Consider the following 27,528-nt stretch of genomic DNA (forward strand, 5'->3'; position numbering starts at 1 on the left):
AGCAAAATTTTTAGGAAAACAAATACATAAAATACTAGTGGGGGAGTCCATAAGAGACTTCATCATGGGAGGAAAAACATCTTGATTGGCCACAATTTGACAACAAAATGTTCCACTTCTTTGCCCAAAACACACTGAGCAAGTAAATAAAATAAGTAGATCGAAACTTATTATGTGGCGTGACCAAATGTAAAAATCCCACTTACTCGTTCTTCATCTGCAGGACGTGGTCCATGGTGACGACCCCGGCGCAGGTGAAGTTCTCGCTGTACTGACTCATCTTGATGGACTCCAGCCACTCGGACACCGACCTGAAAGGGGACCCGTCCGAGCCGCTGGTGCTGGGCAGGCGGATGGATACGCTGCAAGCAAAGAAAAGTAGATCTAAATGATAATAATCAACAGACTTTCCCACAACAAAGGATGACTGAGGACTGTAATTACTGTACAGGAAACCAGTTGGTGATAAAAAACCAGTTGGAGCAGTCAGGGCGAGAGCCGATTAAGATATGAGCACGGCAGCCTTTAGTGCTTTCTCACCGTGTCTGGCTTTAATGCTCCCCGCACAAAAGAGAAAAATATGCATTCATGCACACAATCGCACACACAAGAGAGCTTCAGTAATTCCCTGCCAAGAGTGAACACACGTTTCTGTCATTAGCCTGGCAGGCAAGGTGTCAGTATGTCCTCTTAATGGTTTCAGTGGAACATCTTAAAGCTATTCTCTTTCTTCCCCAAACTACCCTAAATACCCAGCGCATTTCAAGTAAATGGGGAGCCGCTGTGTTTTGAAGCAGGTCCAGGTCGAGTCTCAAGACAGTCGAGACAAGTCCAAGTCCGGGGAGATAAAACCCGGGTGTGGAATTGATGCAACCAAATCTCACAGGAAGGCGTATAAATACCGCGGCATTACAAAGACATTCCACGTGTCACGAGGACACATTTTAGGCTTTTCACGTGCTATTTGTACGCTGCACAGCAAAACTATGGTAACGGCCGCAGTTAGGTTTAGGAAAAACATCATGGTTGGGCTTAAAGTAAGTACGGAAAATATGTACGGAAGCAACGTAACAGAAGTACTGAAAACACAAACGTCACTTACGTAACTTACATAACAAGACACCGGTCTCCTAGTTGAAAGTCCTGTGTTTGTTGGATCAGTCTATAAGCAGTCTTTCTCACTTTTTATGCCACGTCACTAGCTCTGAGCGTAGCATATTCACGTGTATGTGTTTACATTGCAGTCAGTACAGACTACATGCCGTACACGTGACACGCCGAAAGCAAGAAAGACGTTCTTTATTGCACGCTAAATGCCTCGTGCATTGTCATGCCAGTCATACTGCTCTTCGTGCGACCGGGGGGAAGAGATGATACAAGATTACCACAGCGTCCCTGGATTGATTCCAGACCGCATGCCACACCCGTCTCTCTATCCCTTTTCTTCTTATCTTTATCTCTGTTAACAACAGTTGTTATTTGTGTTTTTACATAATAAAATGAAAATGTCCAGCAATACACTGACTATGTTTACATGCATGCACTCAAATACAGAGTAGTTTGCGCTTGTTATTATCAATTTAGACAACGTAATTGTGTATCACAATATCTCAATATATGATTTCATCACGATACGATTCCATTGCCACATCAATAGAGAACCAGCCAGAAGGGAAAAGTACAAAAGGAGTTGGCAGAGGTGAGACTAGAAATGTAACTTATATAAGAAGCATTGCGAAACTTTTGGTTACAGGGCATGTTTCCAAGAACTGGTTGCTGATAGTGTTCAGCTACTGAAGATGCAGCATTGGAAAAATATGCATTTCAAGCCTTTTAGTCTGGTATGTAAATAAGTCTTACCGTGGGTCAAAATCTGCGATGGTCTTCAGGGACTCGGGGCTCCGCAGCAGCTTGTCCAGCAGGTTGACGATGTCTCCAAAGCGCGGCCTCTTGGAGCGATCCTGGAGCCAGCATTGCAGCATCAACTGGTAAACTGCTGAGGGACAGTCCATCGGCGCCGGCAGCCTAAAGGCCTCGTTGATGGCCTTCATCACCTGCAGGAAGATTTTCAGGTAACTAATTAATTCTCTAAAAATATCATTTGACATAAAAATTTGCTAAACAGCTAAACCTCAGAGAAAATCTGTAAACTAGCTGTAAACTTACCTCATGGTTGCTCATGTCCCAGTAAGGCCTCTCACCAAAGGCCATGACCTCCCACATGACGATGCCAAAGCTCCACACATCGCTAGCTGAGGTGAACTTCCTGTATGCTATAGCCTCTGGAGCTGTCCAGCGAATGGGGATCTTACCTCCCTGTTCAGGAAGAAAAGCCTCAGGTTAGAGACGAAGGACTCGTGAATCTAAAAAAACAACGTTGCTGCCCTTTGACACCAGGCTGCACCTTGCAATGACGTGACCTAAAGCTAACAGGAATTCCCACATCTACTTACACTTGTGGTGTACGTCCCCTCAGGATCGTCCTCGAGCACCCTGGACAGGCCGAAGTCCGACACTTTACACTCCAGCGTGTTGTTGACGAGGATGTTGCGGGCCGCGAGGTCGCGGTGGACGTAGCTCATGTCAGAGAGGTACTTCATGCCCGCAGCGATGCCGCGCATCATGCCCACCAGCTGGAAGGAGGGAAACTCGCCATCATGGTCCTGGTAGGAGAAAAGGAGCACAGATTAATTTAGTTTTGTGGCCAAAACAAAAAGAAAACAGATATCAGGGCCCAGAAATAAATGTAGAAATAGAGGTTAGACCAAATGTTTTGCAAATATTGTGTATCGTCACCAAAGACTATAGAAGCAAAGAGATGAAACTCAGGTGATTTTTTTTACAACAGCCGCTGCAGCCATTTTGGACTGAAAATGCTTATTTAACAATTTTAATTAAATAATTTATAATAGAATAGAAATAATGTTCTTTTTACTTTTGTACGCCACTTTTTAGGCGGACGTTTTACTGGCGTCCGGTTGATGTTGCAATGGATTGAACAATTGACTTTTGCTTCTTGGTAATATACGTTCTTTGTCATCACTGTGGCAATAGTCGTAGTAGAGATATTTCCATCGACTTACCCGAAGGTACCTGTCCAGCGCTCCGTTCTCCATGTATTCGGTCACGATCATGGCGTGTTTGACTGCACACACACACAAAAAAAGAACAAGTCATGTCCCCGAACTGGCCTGAAAACACAGGTGACAAAAATTGTGAGAAAAGTAAAAAGAAAAAGCAACAAAACTCACAGAAATCCTTACATTTGGTGACCACCCCCTCCAAGCGAATGATGTTCTGGTGGGAGAACTGGCCCATGATGGACGCCTCGCTTAGGAAGTCCTGCCTCTGCTTCTCCGTGTAACCCGGCTTCAGTGTCTTGATCGCCACCGCCACTTCTTTCCTCGCCGGCACCTTCAGAATGCCACGGTACACCTCGCCGAACTCCCCTGCAGGAACAACAACATCAAAGTAAACGATTGATTTAGAAAAAGGGATATCAGGTGAATGTGTGTTTGATACTTCTCATCGGGTTTCTAGCTGCGGGGGTTTGCTGTGCTTCAGAGTGAAAATAAGGAAGTCTCTGTGTCTGTTTTGCCTGAGGCGCATTCACAGAGGTGTGTTCTGGCTGGGTGTTGAGAGAAAGCCTGTGTTGTGTAATTGGTGGATGGCCTGTGGTGTGGAAGCATGGGAATCAGCTGTCACATGAAGAGAGACGGGGGAGCCACGGTCGTGGGAACGTGGGAGGGGGTGTATGTTGTTGAAGGACTGTTGGTTCAAAGGGTAAAGGTGGTCGCACTTGAATAAACGTATTACGAATTAAAGATGTGGGCAGGGCCCTCTGATATCCTTCCAAGATACTGTTCCTGCAACACTTTCTTTGTGTAATTGTTCATGTCAACGTGAGCCAAAACACATAAGTCTCACAGCCAAGAGTTGCCTCACAACAAAGTGTCTCAACTTGTTGTGTGAGAACTCAGCAAGATCGATGTTAATCTCACTAAAGTAACCACTGTCAGTCAGCCTGCTAAGCTGTGGAAAATGCGCAATATAAACAGGGATTTTGGGGATTGGAAAAATCTTTCAACATCTCCGAGTTGAGCCCCACAGCAGATTGTCTCAGCATTGTCTGTCACTCACCGGCTCCAATGACTTTCTGTTTGGTTATGTGGCTGGGGTGGATTTCAGTGGCAAACTTCAAGACGGCTATGTTGGGGTCCTCGTATGTGTGTGGATCCACGTAGGTCTTCAGAGGCTTCAGTTGCTCTGTGAGAAGAAAAACAAGAAATTGTTGTATCTTAATAAATTAATTAAATAAATAGAATAGGGCTGTCAATCGATTGAAATATTTAATCGGGACTAATCGCAAATTAATCACGCACTTTTTCTCTGTCCAAAATGTACCTTAAAGGGAGATTTGTCAAGTATTTAATACTCTTATCAACATGGGAGTGGACAAATATGCTGCTTTATGCTAATGTGTATATATATTTATTATTGGAAATCAATTAACAACACAAAACAATAACAAATATTGTCCAGAAACCCTCACAGGTACTGCATTTAGCATAAAAAATATGCTCAAATCATAACATGGCAAATTGAAGCCCAACAGGCAACAACAGCTGTCAGTGTGTCAGTGTGCTGACTTGACTATGACTTGCCCAAAAGGCATGTGATTATCATAAAGTGGGCATGTCTGTAAAGAGGAGACTGGTGGGTACTCATTTTCATTCACATATCTTGAGGTCAGAGGTCAAGAGACCCCTTTGAAAATGGCCATCACAGTTTTCCTCACCAAAATTTAGCGTTTGGAGCGTTATTTAACCTCCTTCACGACAAGCTAATATGAGCCCGCTACAACCTAAAAATCGCAGGTTGCGTTAATGTGTTAAAGAAATTAATGGAGTTAAAATAAATTTGCATTTATGCGTTATTATCAAGTTAACTTTGACAGCCCTAAAATAAAATAACGTGAGATTAAAAGATGAGAGAGATTTTCTTATGTCTACCTGAGCTGGAGAAGTAGGTGTCCTCTGGTCCTTGCCTGGAGTGAGAGTTTCTTCTCCTGAATAAAAAGATAAAATCGGCAAATTAATATCCCACTTTAAAAGAACATTTGTCTTTATGCCTGCTTTCATATCTATAGCACATAGCAACCTTTGTAACTAGTTTTTCAAGACGTTCTGAGGCTTTCAAAAAGGATCCCGACACTGCTGCAATGCGTCCATTCACACAGAGGCGGCCCTTTGATAAAGGCTGACGGTAGGCTGTGTTTGCCAAGCCGATTTTAAAGACTGAAAGACAGACAAGCAGGCGGGAGGGAGGTGGACAGACGGGCTACAGTCTGCTACAGTACAGGCCGAGGTCACCTTCACAAAGAGCCTGCGGTCTGCTGCAGAAAGAACCAAGAGCCTCTTATCAGCAACAATAAACCACCCCGGACCAATTTCCTTTGAAAGGCCCCAACACTCACTGGAATATAACCATTGAGCAATGACAAGGCACATCAAATTCTTCCCCAGTGAGAGCTGGGACACAGATCCAGATAAAGAGAAAGAGAAAGTTGGCTAAAGGAGGAGAGAAAGAGAGAGGTGAGGAGAGAGTGAATGCAAAGGCCATGTGGAGGCCCCACAAAGGAAAGGAAGGAGAATGAGAGAGGAAGCCGCTGAAGGAGGGTCCATTCGGACTGATTAAGGGGGGCGGTTACTGACCGTCTGCGGAGGCACAGGACCACGAACACGATGAACAACATGGCCGTTCCTCCGATTGCTGCGCCGAAGATGACCGCCGTGTTGTTTGGAGTGAGGGGTCCTGGAAAAAAGACAGTTAAAGAAAACACATGAGAGAGATCTCATTCTTGAACAAAGCTTGTGAAACATTTTCTCCATGGTGGTTCTCTTCTGTACCTTCAGGCGAGGTCTCAAATTGTTCCTCCATGCTGGAGCCTCCAGGGCTGCCGTCGCTGCTGAGGGCCTGAACCCTGAACAGGTAGGCCGTGCCCGGGGTCAGGTCGTTGATCTGCACCGAGTTCTTCTCCAGAATGAGCACGATGTAGGTTGTCACGTCCAGGTTATCATCCTGAGGAGGATCAGGGAGAAATTCAGTAAATGTAAATGCAACTTGTACAGTGGTAAAATGTAGAATAATCTTTAACATCAATACATATCAGCGGAATAAACAAAAAAGACGCACCTTCTTGCGGTAGGTAAGTTCACATCGGATGGGCCGGGGTTGGACCCGCGGTCGAGGGGAGACGTCCCAGGAGAGGGACAAGCTGGTCGTGGTCCTCTCAACCATTCGCATCATGGTAATCTTGGGCGGGTCTGAGGACAGAGGGTGGAGAATACTTTAGCATCTTTGGGATGTGAAAACCAAATGTGAAAAATACACAAAATACGACTAAACTCCCTTCTGATAATCTGGACTGGATGTGAGAAGGGGGATGAACATGGGGGAAGAAGAAGTCAAGGAGAGATGTAGACACAGGGTTGAATAAGAGGGGATGAAAGGAGGGAAGAGAGGGTGGATGAATACAAAGAGAGATGAGCAGAGGGAGGGATGGGGTCGGAGGTAAATGGATGACGGGGAGGGAAAGGGAGGGTGGGTTGAGAAAACTGAGACAAACAGGGCGGAATGATCAGGTATAAATAGGCTTGACTCAACAAGGTGAGGTGGAGGTGAGGCCCTGCTCCCGACCATAAGTTAACTACCAGTAGTTTGGATTTTAGATGTGGAGACGGCCGATGCGAGGAGGAGGGCGCAGTGAGTGTCTACCATGGTGGACTGCTGGGAACAGAGCGTGAAGAGGCAGCAGGGTTTCCGCCTGAGATGACTCCCCGCCAGGCCAAAGCATCGGGGAGTTATGTATTTTTAAGGTGCTATTTTTCAACTAAAATTTGTTATACAAGTAGCAAACTCCTTTAAGGAATAACTCAGTGTGTGTACATTTTAGGCTGTCGGTGCATAAATGCTACAACTCCTCAAGACCCAAGCCAAGTTCCCGTGTCTTGTAGGGTTTTTCCATACAGGACTCGATGCGTCAGCCCAGCATGGCAGGGATTTACGTCTCCATTACAACAGGGCTACCCCCTTGGGTGTGTGTAACCATGGCTGTGACTAGTGGTCAAAGGAGCGGCATAGCCAACTCCTGCAGCTATGGCGACCGCGATTCTTGGCCTTCATGGATAGAAGAGAGGAAGCCTGAGATCGATCCGGCATTGGAGAGAGAGAGAGCTGGAATGGAGGAGCCGACGAAGTTTGGCTGTGGTCTGACTGCTGTGGGAATATCATGGCTTGAGGAGAATAATTTTCAAACAGATCTTAACCTGAATGGAACTTCATTTCATCTCTCTCCTGCAGCACGATTCGACTTGCAGGGCCGACACCTCCTCACAGATATCATCTGTCATTACAGCAGCTCAGATAGCATCACTCCACTGCTTCATATCAGCAGCACTCACCTGTGTAGTGCAGCGAAGTAGTCAGAGCACTGGTGGATGGCGGTTTATGAGCCCGCGGCGTTGCCTGACTAGCGAACACCGAGACGCCGCTATGTGCCTCCACGGTGAAGGTGTAGTTGAGGTGAGCGTCCAACTCGCTCACTGACACCTTGGTGTGGGTCAGGCCCGTGCTGGCCGGCTCGTAGCGGATTTTCTCTCCGCAGAGCTGGCAGACATTGCCCTCGCAGCGCTGGCATTCGACGCTGTAGGTGATGTCGGTTCGACCTCCGGTGTCCGCAGGCGGGCTCCAGGAGAGGAGGAGTTTTCCTGCGGAGAGCTGGGTGGTGGTGGACACGAGGTCTCGTGGGGCAGAGGGGAGGCCTGATGAACACAGATATGAGATGTTAAATAGAAGCAGGGAAGAAGAATACAGGAAGCAAAATGTGGGGGATTTCTTTCTGACATGACTGTAATATTTGAATATTATATTAAAATTAATTCATACTGAATTTTAAAAGATGTCTTAAAATTCAGGACAGGATTCAGGATTTTTTATTCGAACCACATAGCTATTAATGTGTGCAGAGAAAGTGCGACAAGAACATATTTAATTTCTGCACATTTAAAATATCCATGGTATACATGGATTCCTTAGGTTTTCTAGTTTCATATGATGCCAATATCTTCATTCTAGCTCAGCTAAAATTGAGCCCACTATAACCTAAAAATCACAAGTTGCATTAATGCGTTAAAGAAGTTAGTGGTGTTAATACGAATTTGCATTAATGCGTTAACTTTGACAGCCCTAATATTTAATTTTAATGCTTTTAAGTTGTCTACCTTTGATTCTCAAGCTTGGAAAAAAACATCAGAATGGTTTATTTGTGTAGTATTATTTGTAATTTATGTTGCAAACTCTAAAAAAGGTTCTTATTGCAAGGTTCTCATTCGAGGTCAAGGGGACTCGTTACCTGAGCAGGGTCCAGCAGGGGGGTCAGTCGGGGCCCGGTAGAAGCCATCCATGCAGGGACAAAGCAAAGCCCCCGAGTCCAGCTTCTGGGTGTTAGCAGGACACGTCTCACACTTGTATCCGGAGGCTGCAGCTTTAAAGAAGCCAGGCTGACATTCTGCAAAACACACAAACACGCTTGCATGAGCAGGTGAACGAGGACAATAGTGACTTCAGGCAACATCCTATACAACACAACACATTCCAGCCAGTTCCTCCAGATCATTCAAGCCTCTTCAGTAATGCTTTGAACTCTTCACCTCACGTGCACAACAACCAGGTTGAGTGGACATGTAATTATGTCAAGGTCAGATTTGGACAAGTGACGGAGATATGGGAAGGAAAATAGAGGCAAAGCTCTGCACTGTACTCATTAAAACACTGTCCATTCACATGAACCCAACCCTGAAACAAAAACGCAGACTCCCTGCCTCGCCGGCACTCCTTCTCTTTACTGTTTAAACCACCAACCCCCCTCTGGTGCTGCTTTCTTTACCGTCTCTCTCACACAACAAACACAACCAGTCATCCCACATTCCACGACAGCAAGTCAGTTGTCAATGCTGTGAAATAACACCAACAGAAATCAGGTAAAGTGCCAAGAAACAGAAGTGAAGCACCCTAAAGCAGAGCATCCGTTTGCACTCAGCAGTCCATTATATATTTTTTTTCTTTCAGACACCCACATGCAGACTTTTTTGAAACTGTATCGCAGAGATAAGATGACATCTAATTTCACACATCCAGCTCGGAGTAAAGAACTGCAGGTAGAGCGTCCGGCTGTGCGTAGCGGTGGTGAAATATGAACTTAATACGGTGTGAAATTTTGGAGAGAGGGCGCCATAAAGGAGAGTGAAAATGAGACGGGGCCCCCCTTTGACTCTGCGAGAGCATTCCACCGGCTGCTGCTCATGTCCTCGCACCATCACACATTCATCCACACACACACACACACTCACTCATGTATGCACTGCACACATGCACCCACACCCATATGTATGCACAAAATACACATACATGTATGCAAAGCACACCCGTGGACACATGGGTAAATCTGACATCAGAAGAGGGATTATGTCCGCTGCCTGTCACCTGTTCATGTCCTTCTGGCAAGTCAATGCAGCCACACACACACACACACACACACACACACATTTCCTTCCTTCTGTCCGAGTTGTTTGGCTGCAGCGTTTAAATAGCTCATGACAGATGTCATGAGATGTTGACAATGCAAATGAGAGCCAAGATGTAGGCCAAAGGACAGCTAGAAAGATGCAAAAGAGAAAAGAAAGAAATTATGAAGAATATTGCAGGAGAGGGATCAGATGAAGGTAGAAAGAGGACATGAAATGAAGCATATGTGAGAGGCTGAGGTTCATGCCAGTGACCGAGGCAAACATACACAGTTTTAGATGTCAGATTCCAACAGAGGCAAATTGAAAAGCAGAACCAAGGACAAAGACGATATCAGATTCACTCAGAGATACTGTCTCGGTCTGTGGCTGCCTTTCACTGCGGTTCACTTGAATGAAATTCATTTGGAAGCCACGAGTGACCACACGCAAGACGGCTCCCGCTCAGTTTAAGTCATACCGAGGGGATTTACTCGACTGACCAAGAGTTTCTCTTCGACGCCATTCAGCTTTTTCTATCATTGCGGTTCACCGAGTTGCGGCAGAGCAGCTGTTTAGAGGTGTGTATTAAAGGATAACTATGGTATTTTTCAACGTGGACCCTGTTTTGAATGAAAAGGCGAGGAACAGTCCTTTATGCAAATGAGCCCGTCCAGCGCGACACGTCCGGTTCACGAAACTTGAACCGAGCTGTGAAACTAGGTGATCTAGTTCTAAAATGAAACGAGATTCAGCAGTGGCATAGTCTGTTTCTTGCTTAAAATGTTTCCAGAAGTAGATTTTGGTGGATTGTTTAGACGGCATAACAGAAAGTTTGTTTCCTGTTTAAAAAGGGTAAGCAGAAAACCAGGAACCATTAAAATGCATTCCACGTCACCACTTGAATGACCAGTTGAGTGGAGCAGCGCGTCTCCTAGTGTCCTTGCCGGATCTGGTGGACATGCACCACTGGATTTAACATTATAGACATTGACCACTGACTATTTGTGTAACAATTTAGCCACAAATTCACAGACTGACCATACATGGTCCAGCCATATACTCAGTTTTGACCGAGTCTTGTTGAAATTGCTCCAGTATTGAGGGAGAACGCTGCAGCCGCCAGACACTAAATGAGCTGTAATGTAATCATTTGGGGCAACCTGGTACCACGGCAACCCGGTCATTCACGTCCACTAAAAGTGCTTGTTTTTGCCACTGACAGGCTCAGATTGTTATTATAAGTGTCTGACAACATTATGGAAAAGACCCTACAGAGAAATAATATGTTCTTCTTATCTTTCGCATTCTGTTTGTTATTGTGTCATGTGACTTGTTGTTGGACGATGGTGGAAATGTGAGAGAGAGTGGAATGAGGAGTGCCACAGGTCACCGGTGTTAGCAGAGTTTGTTGTGTTGGAGTACAGAAAGCGTAGCTTAGTGATATCTAAAAGATTTTCAATGTCATGGCTGAATATTTAGATGATTTCCACAATGTGGATGCGACGCAAGATTTCAGACTTCTCTGAGCGAGACACACTAATAACAAACACACCAGATCAAGAGAAAGGTATAAAAACATTTAATTTCTCTGTAGGGTACTTTCCATAATGTTGTCAGACACTTATAATAACAATCTGAGCCCGTCAGTGTCAAAAACAAGCACTTTTAGTGGATGTAAATGATGGCGCCAGGTTGCCCCAAATGATTACATTACAGCCTGTTTAGCCTGTTGCGGCTGGCAGCTGCAGCGTTCTCCCTCAATACTGCAGTTTCAAAGAGTGTTGTCCTCATTGCTCAAATAGACACAAAAACATGTGAAAATAGGGTCCAGCTTGACAAAATACCAAAGTTATCCTTTAACTTAAGAGCATGACAACAATGGTTGAGAGAACCACATTTGTAAGTTTGTCCAATAGTCTCTCATGTTACTCAATCCTCCTCTCAAGACAGCATCTAGGCCAGCTGTTTCACTAACAGCCACTGCTACTCATTAACGCGAACCAGGCCGTGGTTGGGCGAGGCAGGAGAGAGGTGAAGGAACAGAAGGTTCAAGAAAGAAAGAGAGGAATACTGTATCCTGCTGAGGACTGGAGAACAGAGGGCAGAGAGAAAAGAGACAGGCCGGGGCAAACTCCTCCATTGAGAAGGAGGAACAGCTGCTGCCTCAAACCCCGATTTATACCCCTACCTCTCCTCCTCGTAATCCCCAAATTCCTTCCTCCCCTCCTTTCTCTCCTCCCAGTCCTCACTAAAAAGGCTCCCAGCTAACCCATTAACATTGCTATTCACCACTGACCAGCAGGCCAGGAGAATGCCATGCCATTCAAGTGCTGAAAGAAAAAACACACACACAAGCATTGCAGATGGGAATAGCCGAAATGCCACATGGCAACTGAATAGAGGCGGACTAGCCTCTTTTTGGCGCTACAGTACAGGCTGCAATGCATCGTGGTCAGGTCTGTGGAGAAGATGGCCTTACACTGCAAGCCGCCTCTATAATCAGGATGCATTCCAGTGCACACCACCCAACAGGAGGCCTGTAGCGGAGCAGCTTCATTGCAGCTCTAGTTTCCGCCCAGTTCTCCGTTACGAAGGTGACCGAGTTTTTCTCGAATATATATGAGTCACAGAGACAGTAAATGACGCTCTGCTGAGGTATTTAACAAGAGGATTCCTCGACAAAAGAGCCGGTGAGAGGAAACTTCTTGGTTCCGTGGAGATGGCGGAGGAAGGAGGGGGGGTGGTTGAATTGTTGCTGGACACAACAGGAAGCAGGAAGTGAGAGGCTGATGCAGCCTTCCTTCCTAAAGCAGCCAATCAAAGCATGGAAACACAGGGAAGCGTGACCAAATGAAGAACCAAAGTCCTGAGACAGAATAATAACCGAAAAGGAAGCCAAAATGTGTTGACCCGACATGAACGCGGGCACTAAAGCTAACGGGGGGCTCCTGGGATGAACGCTTTCCCTCTTATAAACAAAAGTCTCTCAGCCTCTTCTGACTTGAAACATCTGACCGGCCACTTTTTCCCTCCCTATTGCCACAGAGCGAGGAACTGTTTGTCATTTGAGAGGCCCCGTGCGCCTTGAGTGGCTCTGTGTTTGTTTATGGAGAGCGAGTGCAGGGGCCTGTTACGTTCTGGGAGCCCGAGTCTGGAGTGGGAGCCCCTCAAGGGTCCCCCCTCCCCGGTTTGTGGGCAGAAGTTAAGATGGATGAGATGGCGACAGTGATGGATGCACGGTTGGATAGATGGATGAATGGGTAACATGGTGGCTCGACGGCAGAAATCGCCCTCAGGACTGGAGCAGTAAGTGGTAGGGGGGCCCCCCCACAATCGAGTCCGGCGCTGGGCTTTTAAAAGGCGGAAAGGTCATGTCTGCCTCGGGGTAGTTGTGAGTTAAACTGTGCATGGCTTACAGGGAGTCAGTGGCCAAGTAAAACAAACACATGTTCGCAGTGAGGAGGAGGTGCAGCAGCAGCCGGCGGCTCGCCTCTTGAGGAGGGAGGTTAAATTCAGAAGTACGGCCAGGGAACAAAAAAACAACGTGGAAAAACAAATCCATAAGAACTAAATACAATGTCTAGATCTTTATCAGGGCAGCTCCCCAAATATATCTTTGTCTGTCTCCTCATCTACTTCACTTCTCCTCCCCCACCCTCCTATTTCCAAACCCGAGTTGCTCCGACCCGTAATTGCAATATGTCATGTCATTTTGTTTGTATGCAGGGTGACAACATGTCATTAGCATTTTGGGGGAGTCGGGCTATGGTGGAACAATGGGGGTCTCTGATGGGGGGAGGTGAGCCGGTAACATGAGCCAGAGGTCACTGAGGTAGAAGAGGAGGAGGAGGAGGGAGCAGTATAGGTGCAGGAGCTGATGGAAGTGTGTGTGGGAGGAGGGGTGGGGGTGGTGGTGGGGGGACATTAGTCAAAAGGATTAGTTGACCGATGGAGCAGCTGTAAGGGCATTACATCTGTTTTACAATTGCACTCTGGCTTTCATCTGGGGTTGTTAACAAACACAATAAATTCTCTGATCCCCTTTCTCCTCTCACTCCCTCTGTCCACTCACAGGAGGAGGGATACGGGGAGTGAAAAGTGGAGTCAAGGAGGCACAGCACATACTCAACATGGTCTAAAGTAAAGACACCAATCCTGGCTGACATGAGTAGCTTTGTTTCCACCGCAGGAACTAGGAACCTTTTGAGAAACTCATTGCGTTTTGACAGCAGGGACCAGGGTATGAATTAAGTTCCGGGGACATTTTACGGGACATTTTTACCCCCAAAAAGGCCCACGGTTGAGGGGTAATACTTTCTAATTTCGAGGTGGAGTTTGCAGGGACGACCGTCGCTGATTGGTGAAACACACACAGCACTGCTGCTTCAACTGTACTGCTTCATTCATAAAACAAGGAAGTACTGTAGTAACGATTTAGGACCATTTTAGGATGATGGGAGAACATTTCTTTGTTTGACATAGGGCTGTCAAAGTTAACGCAATGTTTAGGTTGTAGCGGGCTGAGTCTAGTGAAGATACTGGCGTCATATGAAACTAGAAAAACCTAATGAATCCATTGGTACCAACCATGTCATACTAGCTTGTCGAAAAGGAGGTTAAATAACGCTCCAAACATACACTAAATTTTTGTGAGGAGAAACTGGCATGGCCATTTTCAAAGGGGTCCCTTGACCTCTGACCTCAAGATATGTGAATGAAAATGGGTTCTATGGGTACCCACGAGTCTCACCTTACCAGACATGCCCACTTTATGATAATCACATGCAGTTTGGGGCAAGTCATAGTCAAGTCAGCACACTGACACACTGACAACTGTTGTTGTCTGTTGGGCTTGAGTTTGCCATGTCATGATTTGAGCATATATTTTTATGCTAGATGCAGTACCTGTGAGGGTTTCTGGACAATATTTGTAATTGTTTTGTGTTGTTAATTGATTTCCTATAATAAATATATACATACGTTTGCATAATGCAAGCATATTTGCCTACTCCCATGTTGATAAGAGCATTAAATACTTGACAAATCTCCCTTTAAGGTACATTTTGAACAGATTAAAAAAATGTGTGATTAATTTGCGATTAAATAAATGAATCGATTGACTAAAAGTCCCAGGAACTTTTGGTGGAAAACCCAGCTAAAGTTACAGACATTTTCCAGAGGCCTCAGCTGGCCATGTTGCTGGTCAAATCCAGACAGTCAGGTGGCAAACACAACACTATTTTACTACACCACGTCGCCGAGCCAACAGGTCACACACTGGATGCCGACAACCGTCTGCTTCCTGGTTAGAGGGGAAGGGGCCAAAATGGAACCAAATGCACCAATAAACAGAATGACTTATCAGGCAGGCCAACAAAATGGAAAGTGGCTGAGCGAGGTCGCTCAGCGCGGAGCGACAATGGAAAGCCCTGAGCCAACGGGTCGGGGAGTCACCGAGGGATTAGGTGACCTCCGGTTTCCGCTGCGAGCTCGTCCTGTTAGCGGTGAAGGGTGGCTGGCTGGTGTGTGTGGTGCTGGCTGGGTGGTGGGGAATAACTGACTGACGTGGGGGAAGGAAAGTGCTGACCTCACACACCAGCAGTACAATACAATGTGCTCCACATTGCTCTGGACTCCCCCATCACAACATACACACTTACACACACATACACACACACACATTCACACTCAGCCCCCAGGCTCAGGAATGTCACCGAGAGGAAATATGTCCCGACTTCCTCACCGCAACCAACACACACATTTGAAAAGCCAACAACTGCTGAGGCTCAGTTATTTGACTAATGACAGACATTAACAAGCTACATTAGGAGATTCAATTTAAAAATATTTAATTGGTGGTTATTGATATTTGAAGAAACTAACACCAAGTTAAAGACGCACTAATCAAAATTAATATTTGTAATAGCTCTAATGTGTAATGTGAAAGGTGTAGCTTGAAAACATGAACCCACAAAATATTAACCGTTCCCCTCAGCTCTACGAAGCTTTTTTTCCTCCTCTTTTCATGCATTGTTTTGGGTTTCCACTTTGCAAACTATACTCTCATCAACACCGTTAGCGGAAATCTGAACAAATTTGAACATCTAACAATCTAGAGATCCAGATATTTTTGGTAGAGGCCAAACCAAGAGTGAATATCGGACTTACGTTCATCATGACACCAGAAACAAAACTCTAAATTAATACATATGTTGCCTTGCGTCCGTGTGTAAATGAGCTAACATTACTGTTTGCTAACAAGTTCGCCATGTCAACTTAATATGTTGGATGTTGTGTTGTCGAGTAGCCAACGATAAATAAATAAATCGAGTAATAAAGCTTTAAACTAATGTTGTGCTATAAGACCAAAAATGTCTGGCCTCAAAGTGTCCGTCATCGTATTAATATCTGCCAGTCTTGCTATATGCCAGTGGCTAATTATTTCCTGCATCAGAAATGAGTTTTTCTTTTATTTTTAGGAGCTTTTATTACAATTATCTGTCTGTATTGTGTATTTCTTGTTCATTTTAACAATCAGACACACTTAATAGGCTTATTTTTAGACAAATTCAGTGTTTTCTTCTCCCTTACGCTTGGCAATTGTTCTGTTAGCTCTTAGGTTGTTTTAACTACATACTTTTCTAATGCAGGAGGAGGCTGTTTAGCGGAGAGGGAAGGTGATCAGGTCTTCATCGTGCCCTTATCCTGAGAGATTCTTCTTAATTTTATATCTTAAATAATAATCCAAACTTAAAGAACAATTTTATTTAGTTTTCACAGAAATTAATGAAATGCTGAGGTATAGGCCAACGCTCTCTCTATATTTTTTAAAAAGTTGTCTTACGCCCCTTAAAATCAAGAAGGCCTCGCGAAGTTTTGGCGACCCCTAGTAGGGGTTGGGATCCCGAGGTTGGGAACCAGTGCTATATGCTAGCAAGAAAACCATCTGTAGTTCACGTGGACGTGTCAGTCTTCACTAAACGATGCAGTCAGGTAACATCTGATATAATACTTGATATGGAGTGTGTTCAATGCAGTCTGACATCTCAAAGGCTCAACCATCACTGATCACACTTAAACCACAACAGTACGATTAGCTCTAATCCACATTGAAGAGTCTTCGGGGCCACCTCTTTGCTACATTTCCTGTCATCTTGTTCGCGGTAATTGCCTGTATTCTGTACGCTCAGAACGTAGCCCAACAAGACGGTGCATGACACCACTTGAAAGAGCCTTCAGAGTCCCCCCATTATCTAACCAACTCCCTCAAGTTCAGCCCGCTGGGCAGACGTTACCTTGGCACGAGATCTGAGGGATCCACACATTCAAAGTAATCACGGTGGCTTTCCAGAGCCGAGGAAGAAAATATAGTTTAGATCCAGCCTATGCATCTAAATGAGCAGCGCTGTGTCCGATAAGTCTGTGACTTACGACTTTTTCATATTTTTGAGACTGGCTGCAGGGATAAAGAGCCAAGGGAGCTCGGTAGAGCAGAACATTTCAATGTAGGTATTATCCTGCAGCATGAGATGATTGATGTGAAATCCATCGTAAGCCAGCTAAATGAAATCCCCGAGATCCTGAGGTGTGGTGCTGTGCTCACGTCTCTTTGTATACTCTCCATCAGATAAGCTGAAATTGCACAAGACCCTAGTCTTAAAAGGTTTGGGGTGATTATGATGAACCGGTTGGCTCCAGGTACGAGCAGATTTAAAAAAAGACTATCGGCCAAGAACAACTTAATCTCTACCAAGTGAACGATCAGCGTTCCAAATCCTAAACTCCATCATAAAGTTCAACAAAAACAAAAGCTGACAGCACATTTCACCTCCACTGAAAATGTTTATGCCTCAACCGCTATGTGAACAAGGCCAGTTGTTGTTTTCTCTCCACTAAAAAACTCTCCAATTGTTCCAATTTAGCCTCTATTTATCTTTACGAGTCAGCCGCGGAGAAATTTATTTACCAGTGAGGAAGAAGAGGACAGTCTAAATAGTCCCATCAGGGCCGTGTGAAACGGGATGTTTAACCTCTATTGGTGTCATATTCATGACCTGCACGCCAGCCAAAAACAACAGCGATTTCACGGACAACAAGAACACAAGAAGGAAAAAACGTCTGTCAGTTTGTTATACTTTGCAGAGCTTGTGCAACAGTGTACGTCTGAGTAAAGCGCACTAAGAGCTGTAAAATTGTGTGTTGAGATAAGAAACGATCAAATAAATAGAAGACGAGAGGCGGAAAATTGAGGCCGAAATAGAAAAGCTCTTCAGGGACAGGCAGGATGTGGGGAGAAGAGGTAGACGACTGCAGAAGAGATTGCACAAAAAGCATGCAGAACCAGTAGTTACTTCACTTAAAAAGCACAAACACACCCAAGTCAATTACTACCCATACAAATCACTCACCGCAACGTGCAGTCACACAACTTAGTCACCAACTGTTTGTTACACCAGCTGAGGATGAGTTTGGAGACACGGACAGAGAGGAAAGGAGGGGGGAGAGAGAAAATGGTTTACTGGAACTTCCTTGGCGAGAGGAGTAATAACTTTACTGGAACTCGGTGGACAGTTGTTCCACAAAGACGCCATTTTTCACCAAGACACCCGTCCTCAGCAGTCCAAATATATCACAGCATTGTGTCAAATGGAAACCGTGACGCAGGATTAAGTCTTATTTGTTGAGGCTTCGGAGCGGCTGGTGAGGTGTGGACCTGGACGGTTAAACACAATCCCAGGGACAGCCCGCACCTCCTTTGTGGGTTGACACACGGTATGCAGCTCTATTGTGCCAGGGAGGATTATGGGCAAGGAAGGGGGTGACACTGTAGGCAATGGAGGAAAACTGTGTCAGTGTCAACAGTGAGTCACAAGTGGAAACCCACAGCGCTGCTGCACATTTACAAGCCGACCGCTTCATTACAAAAAAGTTAAGATTTCTTTTCCAGAATTAGAAAAAATGTTTATTTTCTCACTAATGCACGAAATCCTGATCTAAAGCAGGAGTCACATGAAATAAATTATCCACACACTGAAAGCTGCTTCCACCATGTTATTTTTTATTTATTGTTATTTACTGAATATATATATAAGTGCTGTGTTTGAGTATAGTTTTGAGGTACTTGCACTTTCTATTTTGTGCAGCTACTAGAGCTGCAACTAGCAATTATTTTTCATTGTTGATTAATGTGTTGATTATTTTCTCAATTAATCAATTAGTTGTTTGGTCTATAAAATGTCAGAAAATGTCAACCAGTGTTTTCCCAAAGCAATTTACTGTCATAGAGTAAAGAAACCAGAAAATATTCACATTTAAGAAGCTGGAATCAGAGAAATTTGTTCTACTAATCTACTAATATAGTTCAGATTACCGTTTTTCATTCAAAAAACATACAACTTTCATAACTACAGTATGATGCATTGGTTTAGATTAAATTGCCAATATACAAAATGATCAACCAGCTACAACATTAAAATGCTTCTTATATGTTAATTCATCAGTCATAATTAACATTACATTAATATAATACATATACAATTATAATCTCTGATAGGAGTACTTTTACTTCTGTTTCACTAAAGTAAAAATTTGAATGCAAGACCTTTACTAGTAATGAGTATTTTATCTGAATACTTTTCTCACCAGAGAAACATTTTTATTATTGTTGCATTTTATTAGAATTTTAAAAAATATAATTTTTCTATTCAACCTCTTTTTAACCAGGAGTAAAGTGAAGTTTAAAAAAACTCACTGAGATTAAAAATCTCTTTTTCAAGAATGTCCTGGCCAGGTTACATGTCGGCCGCAGCACAGTTTCACGGCTGCAGACATAAAACAAACATAACAATTTAAAACGAAGACAAAGCGCAAATTACAGAATCATAAGTCATCAGCATTCAAAACATCTACAGCCAGATGTGCTTATACGTCCAAGTCTTTTAGAAGCACTTTAAAGGAGTTTTAGTGCTGCGTAGGCTGGTACAGCAGTAAGAGAGGGTGGAAGAAGAAAATAAAATACGCAGGAAGAGTAAAAAGTAATTGGAGAGAAAACACAAAGGGCGTCTTCATCAGCCCCGTGTGGATCGTGGCAATAAATCACTGTGCTTACTCTATTTACGAGTTACTGATGTTCTGAGCCAAAATAAATCTCTTTGATAGCCTGAAGTCTGTAATATTTTCATAAAACAAAAGCTTGTTTTGTGCTGCGCTACTGCTGACTGATATGATTTACAAGCAGTTCATGAAAGCGTTTACATTTACTGCTCTTAACACTGTGGTAGGTTTCTGACTGCAGCACCGGAAGTGATGCGTTTTTATCTTTGTTTGTACAAAAGACGGACTGTGACGTTAATTATGATGAGAAATGACTGGCCACCAAGCGCAGAGCGCCACACACCACCTGCAGGAACCTCAACTGGAAGTTTAAGAAGGAAAAAAAAAAGGATCCGTTTGATGGACGAGTGATGTCTACGCCAAGAAACACCACAGCGGTGAGCACTGATGAGGAGACGGAGACAAAAACCAGATAGAGTCACAGATTGCTACTTTAACAGATCCCATGGGGGCCGAGGAGTCATAAAACTGAGTGAACACATCACTGAACATGGAAACTCTCAACCCAAAGTAAGAAAAAAAGCACCACAATTGAAGTTTTGTGGTTTCTCCGCGAACAGCTCGCGGTACAGGAACGAAGAAGCTGGGAGAATGATGAACTGTGTGTCTGTGTGAGATTCCACTTAAAGCCCTTTCGAGCCATTCATCTTGGCCCCACGCTGCAACGCTGTGATTCATTTCCACCCTCATCTACAACTGCCCTCATGCGTCTCCGACCTCTCATTTGACTTCATCTCGGTAGTTTTTGGGGGGTTTTCTTTTGTTTTGTCATTTTTATGTGAGGGCTTGACCCGGAGCTGCTCTTCCCCCCACCCCCTGGGAATTCCACAGGTCTGGAGTAATGTTGGGAGGCTCCTCCTCAGCAAACTGATCAGGAATGTACCAACCAAGGGGGAGTGGAGGTGGAGGTGGAGGTGGAGGTGGGCTCCTCTGGCCTCGTGGGGGAAAACACAGCGCCTCATTGTTCTCCTACCTTTGCATTCCATTCCTCACCTCTCTCCCTCTGTTTTAAAAATCACACCCCTCCGTTAAACACAACCCTCTCTCTGTCGCTTTTGTATGACTTTTCTTTCATTCCTTCCTGCCTCTCCGCCTCCACCTCCTCCGCCTCCTCCCTAACCATCATACCTGGCACTTTCCCGCAGCTAAAAGTGATGCACTGACAGAAAACTTCATCACTTTTATCGCTCCGTTGCCAATGGGAGGGAAAACTAAGTGGGAAAGCAAATCTATTCTAAAAACAGGCTGCATGTGGATTTACAGCTCCAAAGTGTGATTAAGGGTATTTATACCTGTGCGTGTTTCAGGTCATGTATGTGCAGAACTCCAGGAAAAGTGGAGGAGGAGGAGGAGGAGGAGGAGTACTTCGGGCTGTCATGGAACAGATCCCAACAGGCCCTTGCATGCCAGCCTGTGTTGTATGTTCACATACACTGAGTTACACACAATACACCCCAAAGCTGAGGCTCAGTAACTTCATGAAAACAGAGGGGGGGTAGAGACGGATGCGGAGAGGAGAGGAGGGCCTCTTTTCTCAGTGATGCTTGCGATGAACAAAGTCAGTGAGGCTCCTCCGCCTTTCTCCCTCACCCGCCACGACCACCACCACCACCAGCTGCCTTGAAGATGTTAATCCATCACAGTACAGTAGCCTCCCGGCTTCTTTGATCACTTTCCGTCACCCTGACAGCCCTAACCCACAACAATAAAAGGAGGACTTAAAACACAACAACGCCAAAGTCAAAGGGCTGAGCTATGGTTGGATTGCGGAGCACACCCACATACGAGATAAGAGAGCAGATGATAATGAGAGAGCAGGAAATCACCTGATGCAACAGGCTGCAAGTTATGAGAAGTGTTGTGAAAGGTGAAGTGTTTGAGCATGACTTCAACACCTGACATTAACATGCGTCTTGGCTGATCCGATCACATGTTGACAGCTCTGAGTACAGGTGAATTGAGGACGCATTGAGATCCGATTGCTCAGACCACATTCGGACTAGGACTAGACCACATACGGTCCACATTTTTATAGCAGTGTGTACGCGAATGTGTCCTGGGCAGAGGGTAACTCCGGGGTCTGAAAAGTGAAGCCAATGACTGAAGTGCCTTAAACTTGCATTCTTTCTAACAGCCAGCAGGGGGCGACTCCTCTGGTTGCAAAAAGAAGTCAGATTGTAGAGAAGTTTATGAGAAAATGAGCCTACTTGTCACTTGATTTATTACCTCAGTAAACATTATAAACATGAGTTTATGGTCTCAATCACTAGTTTCAAGTCTTCTTCAATACAGCATGATGTTCATTTAGTAAATTATGTTCCCATTTAGAGTCAAATAGACCATAAAGCAGAGTATGCTTTAGGGCGTGGCTACCTCGTGATTGACAGGTCGCTGCCACGGCGTTGTCTGGTCTGTGAGTTGTCCGTGTTTTCATCTTACAACTTTAACCCTTTCACAGTGTGTTATAACCTTTTTGGTCGCCTAAAAATATCTGATTCAGCGTTCGGCTGTATTTAGTTCCACCATCTCATGTCACTTCTGGTTGCAAAAAAACAGGATGGCGACGGCAAAATTCCAAACTCGAGGCTTCAAAACGGCAGTCCGCAAACCAATGGGTGACGTCACGGTGACTACGTCCACTTATAAACGGCCACATTGAAGGACCGAAGGAAGCTGCAGTGGTTGCGACTGAAACAGCAAACACCAAACTATAGAAATTTAAGTTATGCATGTGTTTTTTTTCTACCACTATACTGTAGTCGGATAGAAGCCATTATTGCCGGTTAAAAACAACAATGCATTTGGTCTTTTCAAACAGAAATTATGTACTTATTTATCTGCACATAGAGCTGGGAAGTGAGATCCGATGTGGAGACGCACTCGAAAGCCAGGTGTGTACATGGCCACTCAATAAACAACTTTTAAATGTCTAGTTTCAAAGACCAAAAAGAAGAACACTATAAAGAAGATTTGCACAAAATGTTTTGTGCTACATAATGAGTTTATGAGAAATTTCTGTCAGAACTAATTATGAGCTTCTAGCTCCTTCAGATTGAAACTTGTTATCACCAACCAAATTGAGCCTTAAAGACAAAGGGTGATTCATTTTATAGCAAAGGCAAATGATGGAGGAATCATAGCTGAAACTCAGGAGCACATTTCCTAAGTTAACAGGTATCGGCTCAAGGTCAGGGATGATGCCGGGACATGTACAAGTAGCTCTAAGCATTCCTTCCATTGCAGAGCAGCCGCGTTCGCCAAGGGGAGAATTCCATTGAACAATGATAATAACACCCATGATAAATATCCGCAGCATACCATAAGGGCTCCTTTCACAAGCCATGGTAATTAAATTCAAGATTACTAACGTCAAATGGCCGCTTTAAGAACACACTCTCATGGGAACTGCATCCTGGGTTTCACCCAAACTGGGTGAAGCACCTGGGGGCGGAAAGACCTTTACAAATACCAAAGATTCACCAGCACGCCCTTACCTTGACACGCATCTTTGACTTCTTCATAGCCCGGTTTGCATTGGCACTGTCCGACTGGTACGACCCACTCCCCGTCCATGGTGCAGTAGATGCGAGGCAGCTCCTCGCTGATGGCGTTGTCCACGCACACACCGCTCACTTCCCTCAGCGCCTGGTTCTCCCCTCCTGCTACGGTCTCAGGGAACGACGCCAGGCTCTTCACCGTGGCCAGGCAGGTTTTGTAGTAGACCCTGGCGGAGAGGAGAGCCACGCACGCTCCGATGTCTTGAAAAGCCAAGTAGAAGCCGTTCCGAGACAAGTTCTCCACCACTCTCGTCTCAGTGTTGATGCGCATCTCGTTCTTGCCGGTGATCTCGTCGGGCGCTATGGTGGCCACTTTCTTAAACTGGCCCTTGCGGAAGGTAGTGCCCACGTCCGCGTCCGCCTCCGATGTGAAGAGGTTGAAGGTTTCCTTGCAGGTCAGCGAGGTGGCGTCAAAAGAGTTGCAATCGCGTACGATGAACTGGAGTTCGACGAAAACCCGCGAGGCCGCTGGACGCCGCTGGATGAAGGTGGTGCGCAGCCAGTTGTCCTGCTCACGTTCGCCAACATTGCAGACGGAGTAGGTGTAGAACTGAGAGCCGTTCAGGGTCCTCTGGTTGATCTCCCACTGAAACAAAACCACACAAACCAGCAAAGTTAGAGGTACGAACACTGACCCCTGGGAGCCCCGTCACATTCAACCGCTGTAATCTGAACCTGGGAACCAAAAAAAAGTATGTGTTGCTAATTACTCCCTCTGAATATTTTAACTATCCTTCACAGCCATAACAACATTTCTGCAACATGGAGAGCTCCACTTTATGAGCCTTCACAGCATAACGATACAGAAAACCTCAAGGACGCCGTGTGAGAAAGCATTTCTCAGCAAATTATTTCCAATTCAGTCTTTCACATGCCGTCGCCACTGTTGGCATCTTCTAAAAAAATGCTGCCACAAATATTTTAGAAAAAAAGTGACAGCATATCTTGAGGAGCAACTGGCCCTCACGGGGGCAGAGCCTGTGGTTTGCTCTCTGCATGTAGCCACTGAGCTATTAATTAAAGGAATGTGCTTTGTTAGCCGAGTGTGTGGCTCCACGTATAAATGTTCAACGGCAGAACCAACACCTCTATTAAACAGCTGGTGAACACTTTTTTTTTTTTTACGAGGGGGGCTTTAAAACTTGAAATAATAATTATCACAAGTGACGGTAGTTTGCATGAGAAAGTGTGCAAAATGCTTCCAACAAAAACCTCAAGAAAATACAACACCTGATGCTTATTAGTGCACAAAGTGAAACTTGAATGTCAAAGTGATTATTCAAACTGCTCTCAGAAGTTGGGCGAGCCACTGTGAACAGCACGTCTGCACAAGCCTTTGAGTCATCGGCACATGAAATGAGGTTATTTACAGTGAATTTGCATGAGCCTGACTGGTCAATTACTTAGAAACCGCAACATGGAAGAAGGAACACATTCCTCCTCCATGCTGGCACAGAGATAACCGCAGCATTTGGGTGCAATAATGTAGTGATTATGTAGACGCATCTCGAGACGTTTTACCCTGCTTTAAGGAAAAGGTAGCTCTGACTGATTGGCTCCCTCTAAAACCCCCCTTCCCCCCTCTAAAAAGAGGTACCACATGCTGCAAACTTTAAAAGTTAATTGCTCTCTAACATACAATTCTGGAGCTGAAGACTTGAAACCACAAGAAGCCACAAGTATTCCCAATTCAGAGCTAGCAGCTATTCTGTCTGCCTCAGCTTTGGCGGAGCCCAGACATGCTCTGATAGGAACTCCTTCTCATATCCATACTCAACAACCATTAGGCTCTAACTGACAGATTTTATAGCAACATGACATGTATACACACTGAACGGCTAACCACACAAGTCAAATGGTCAATTTTATTTTTTTTGCACTGGAGGCCCCCCGAGTCCGGCCGGCCGGGGCCCTTCCTGTGGCATTTTTCCTCAATGCAGATTTATCCTAAAGGCAAATTCCTCAAGTGGAAACGTGGGAGCTGGAGCGAAATACTCACCCCGGACTTTTCTCCCTGATCTAAAGGCCATGTCAACCAGCCCAGTTCACCTCCTGTTGCCTTCATATCCAAAAGCACCTCTGCGGAAACATGAGAAACACAGTCAGTACATGAGAATAAACCTTTAAACTCAGCAGAAAAGACTCATTTTGACTCATCAAGTCATCTGATTTCTATTTCTTAAAAAAAAAAACAGATTATTAAAGAAATGACCATGATTTTAAATTTCCAGCATAATAACCCCAAAGCTGACATAATTATCAATTTAATTTAACAAAAGTTTAACAATACACCTTCTTTAGTTTTAAAATAAAGGTTATTCAAAAGGCTCTGCACTTGACAATTACTAGAAATAAACTTCCATATACTTTTTTTTTTCTGAATGTCAAAATAATGTAAAATGAAAACTGGGCGAATAACACAAAAGTAAAGTCATTATTACAATGTGATCCAACATTTGCTTTGCACTTTCTCTCCAGATTTCACCTGCTGGTGTTAGAAAAGTTTTCCAGCAGTGCACATGCAGTGCAAAACTTTTTATAAACTACTATTACTTAATATGCAATTTCAACATTTAAGACATTTAAATATAATTACATAGTTTTCATAAAATACAACTTTGACAGACTATATAAGACTGTCACGGGATTAAGAAAGTGCGTTTCCTGGTTTTTTCCTTTAAGGAGTTTCCTCCGCATGGCACACACGCGCGTCTCACTGCAATCAACTTCTAGGACATTATTTATATAAAAAAAAAAAAGACACTCACCTTCTTTAGTCTGTAGAGTAATAAGTATGCCATTAATGAGTACATATGAAAATAATAAAGGTCTGACTCCAGCAGAGAAATCCATTTGGCCAACTTTTCCTTCCCCTCTCTCTCTGTCTCTGTCTCTCTCTCTCTCTCTCTCTCTCTCTCTCTGTGCTCCTGAGCTGCTCTGGCTGCTTGGCTGGACTCTGCGAGGTGAGTGAGACTCTCTGCAGCTCATTCACAAACGGGCCAACACGTCACAGACTCCACCCACTGGAATGTGTGTGTGTGTGTGTGTGTGTGTGTGTGTGTGTGTGTGGTGTGTTCAGGGTTGGGTTGGAGGTGGAGGTGGAGGGGCTGCAGAGAGAGAGAGAGAGAGAGAGAAAGAGAGAGGGATAGTGCCGCATGAGAAACTTTTGCAACTTTCAGGGACTGTTGGAAATTTTGAAATTTGGTGGCACATTTTGAACCCACGTGTAGCTACAAGCCTTAAAGGTCCCATTATATAAAAAAGTGAGATTTTCATGTTTTTTTTGTTTTTTTTATAAAACGGTCGCTATATCGTGACAGTAGTACATGAAACAGGTAAAAAATCATATGCCTCTGTGTCCTACGGGTGTCCTCCGGTGCTCCTAACGGCATCTGCAAGATTTCACAGACCGGAGGAAAACAAGCAGTAAGAGCTGATCTGATGTCTGCTGTCCATCTGCTGTCTATGAGAGTCGGCTGTCAAATCTTTCGCGAACTCCGATCAAACGGTCAAACTAGGTAGCGTTGATCAAATATGAATCAATATTATGTTACGTTAATGCCTATTTCTCGCCTCAAATGTTTTCAGAATCATCTTGTAGTGCACAGTTTAGCTGTAAAATGAGAAAGTTTGTGATGTCGCCGCCATTGTGGAATCTGGTGAAGTTACGCCAAATTCCGGTCACATGACCGGAGCACAGCCAATAGGAACGCTCTCTCAGTGAACTGACTTGTGATTGGTCAAAGTATCCCGTCACGCGCCAGATTTTTTAAAGCCTGAAAACAGAGCCACAAGGAGGTGCAGAAGTCTAGTTATCTCTCAGAACACTTGAATTACAATATGCTGAAAGGTTGTTATGCAATTTTCGCCCAATGATGCCAAAAATATACTGCTTACTGAAGCTTTAAGAATCCAGCACCCTGTCTGCTTTTTCAAATCGGGAGTTGAGCGTATTGTATCTTAAAGGTACAGCGTGTATCTAATATTAATAAGTATGTTTTCTTTAGCGTAGAATCACTTGAATATACAGGGGCGTTTTTATTGCTTCCGAGCACCGGACGCTTGATGGGCTGTCACTAGACACAAGGCATCGGGCCCCTGATTGGACGGACGCTTTCCCTCGTGGGCTGCTACTCTCAGCTTTCAAACCGGAACCAACATGGCGGCCTGTTTGGAAACTTTCTTCTCTTATATAACGAAAATATAAAGTTCACCGAAATGTGTTTCTGAAAAAAAAAATTTTTATTATTATTTTGGATCGACAGCAGTTAGTTTACAAGTTTCTAGGGATT

At 44.5% G+C, this 27,528-nt stretch overlaps 1 protein-coding gene across 2 annotated transcripts in view; it reads right to left on the bottom strand.

Moving 5' to 3' along the window:
* The window catches only part of epha2b (eph receptor A2 b), a 29,287-nt gene extending 3,085 nt beyond the window's left edge, over nucleotides 1–26,202 (bottom strand). Inside the window, exons 1-16 of one of the 2 annotated variants that reach the window (XM_037772966.1) lie at nucleotides 26,005–26,202; nucleotides 25,236–25,315; nucleotides 23,174–23,822; nucleotides 8,414–8,569; nucleotides 7,464–7,823; nucleotides 6,196–6,326; nucleotides 5,910–6,081; nucleotides 5,715–5,814; nucleotides 5,013–5,068; nucleotides 4,141–4,266; nucleotides 3,264–3,449; nucleotides 3,084–3,145; nucleotides 2,454–2,663; nucleotides 2,167–2,316; nucleotides 1,861–2,054; nucleotides 207–362 (exon numbers count right to left, since the gene is read on the bottom strand). In XM_037772966.1, coding sequence (XP_037628894.1) covers nucleotides 207–362; nucleotides 1,861–2,054; nucleotides 2,167–2,316; nucleotides 2,454–2,663; nucleotides 3,084–3,145; nucleotides 3,264–3,449; nucleotides 4,141–4,266; nucleotides 5,013–5,068; nucleotides 5,715–5,814; nucleotides 5,910–6,081; nucleotides 6,196–6,326; nucleotides 7,464–7,823; nucleotides 8,414–8,569; nucleotides 23,174–23,822; nucleotides 25,236–25,315; nucleotides 26,005–26,089 — 2,873 coding nt within the window. In that variant the 5' untranslated portion in view covers nucleotides 26,090–26,202. Of the gene's footprint in view, nucleotides 1–206; nucleotides 363–1,860; nucleotides 2,055–2,166; nucleotides 2,317–2,453; nucleotides 2,664–3,083; nucleotides 3,146–3,251; nucleotides 3,450–4,140; nucleotides 4,267–5,012; nucleotides 5,069–5,714; nucleotides 5,815–5,909; nucleotides 6,082–6,195; nucleotides 6,327–7,463; nucleotides 7,824–8,413; nucleotides 8,570–23,173; nucleotides 23,823–25,235; nucleotides 25,316–26,004 lie in introns of both variants that reach the window. The other variant, XM_037772965.1, reaches the window with a different exon arrangement.
* Nucleotides 26,203–27,528: the final 1,326 nt, after the last annotated feature.

Source organism: Sebastes umbrosus, chromosome 6, assembly GCF_015220745.1.
Source record: "Sebastes umbrosus isolate fSebUmb1 chromosome 6, fSebUmb1.pri, whole genome shotgun sequence".
Lineage (NCBI taxonomy): Eukaryota > Metazoa > Chordata > Actinopteri > Perciformes > Sebastidae > Sebastes > Sebastes umbrosus.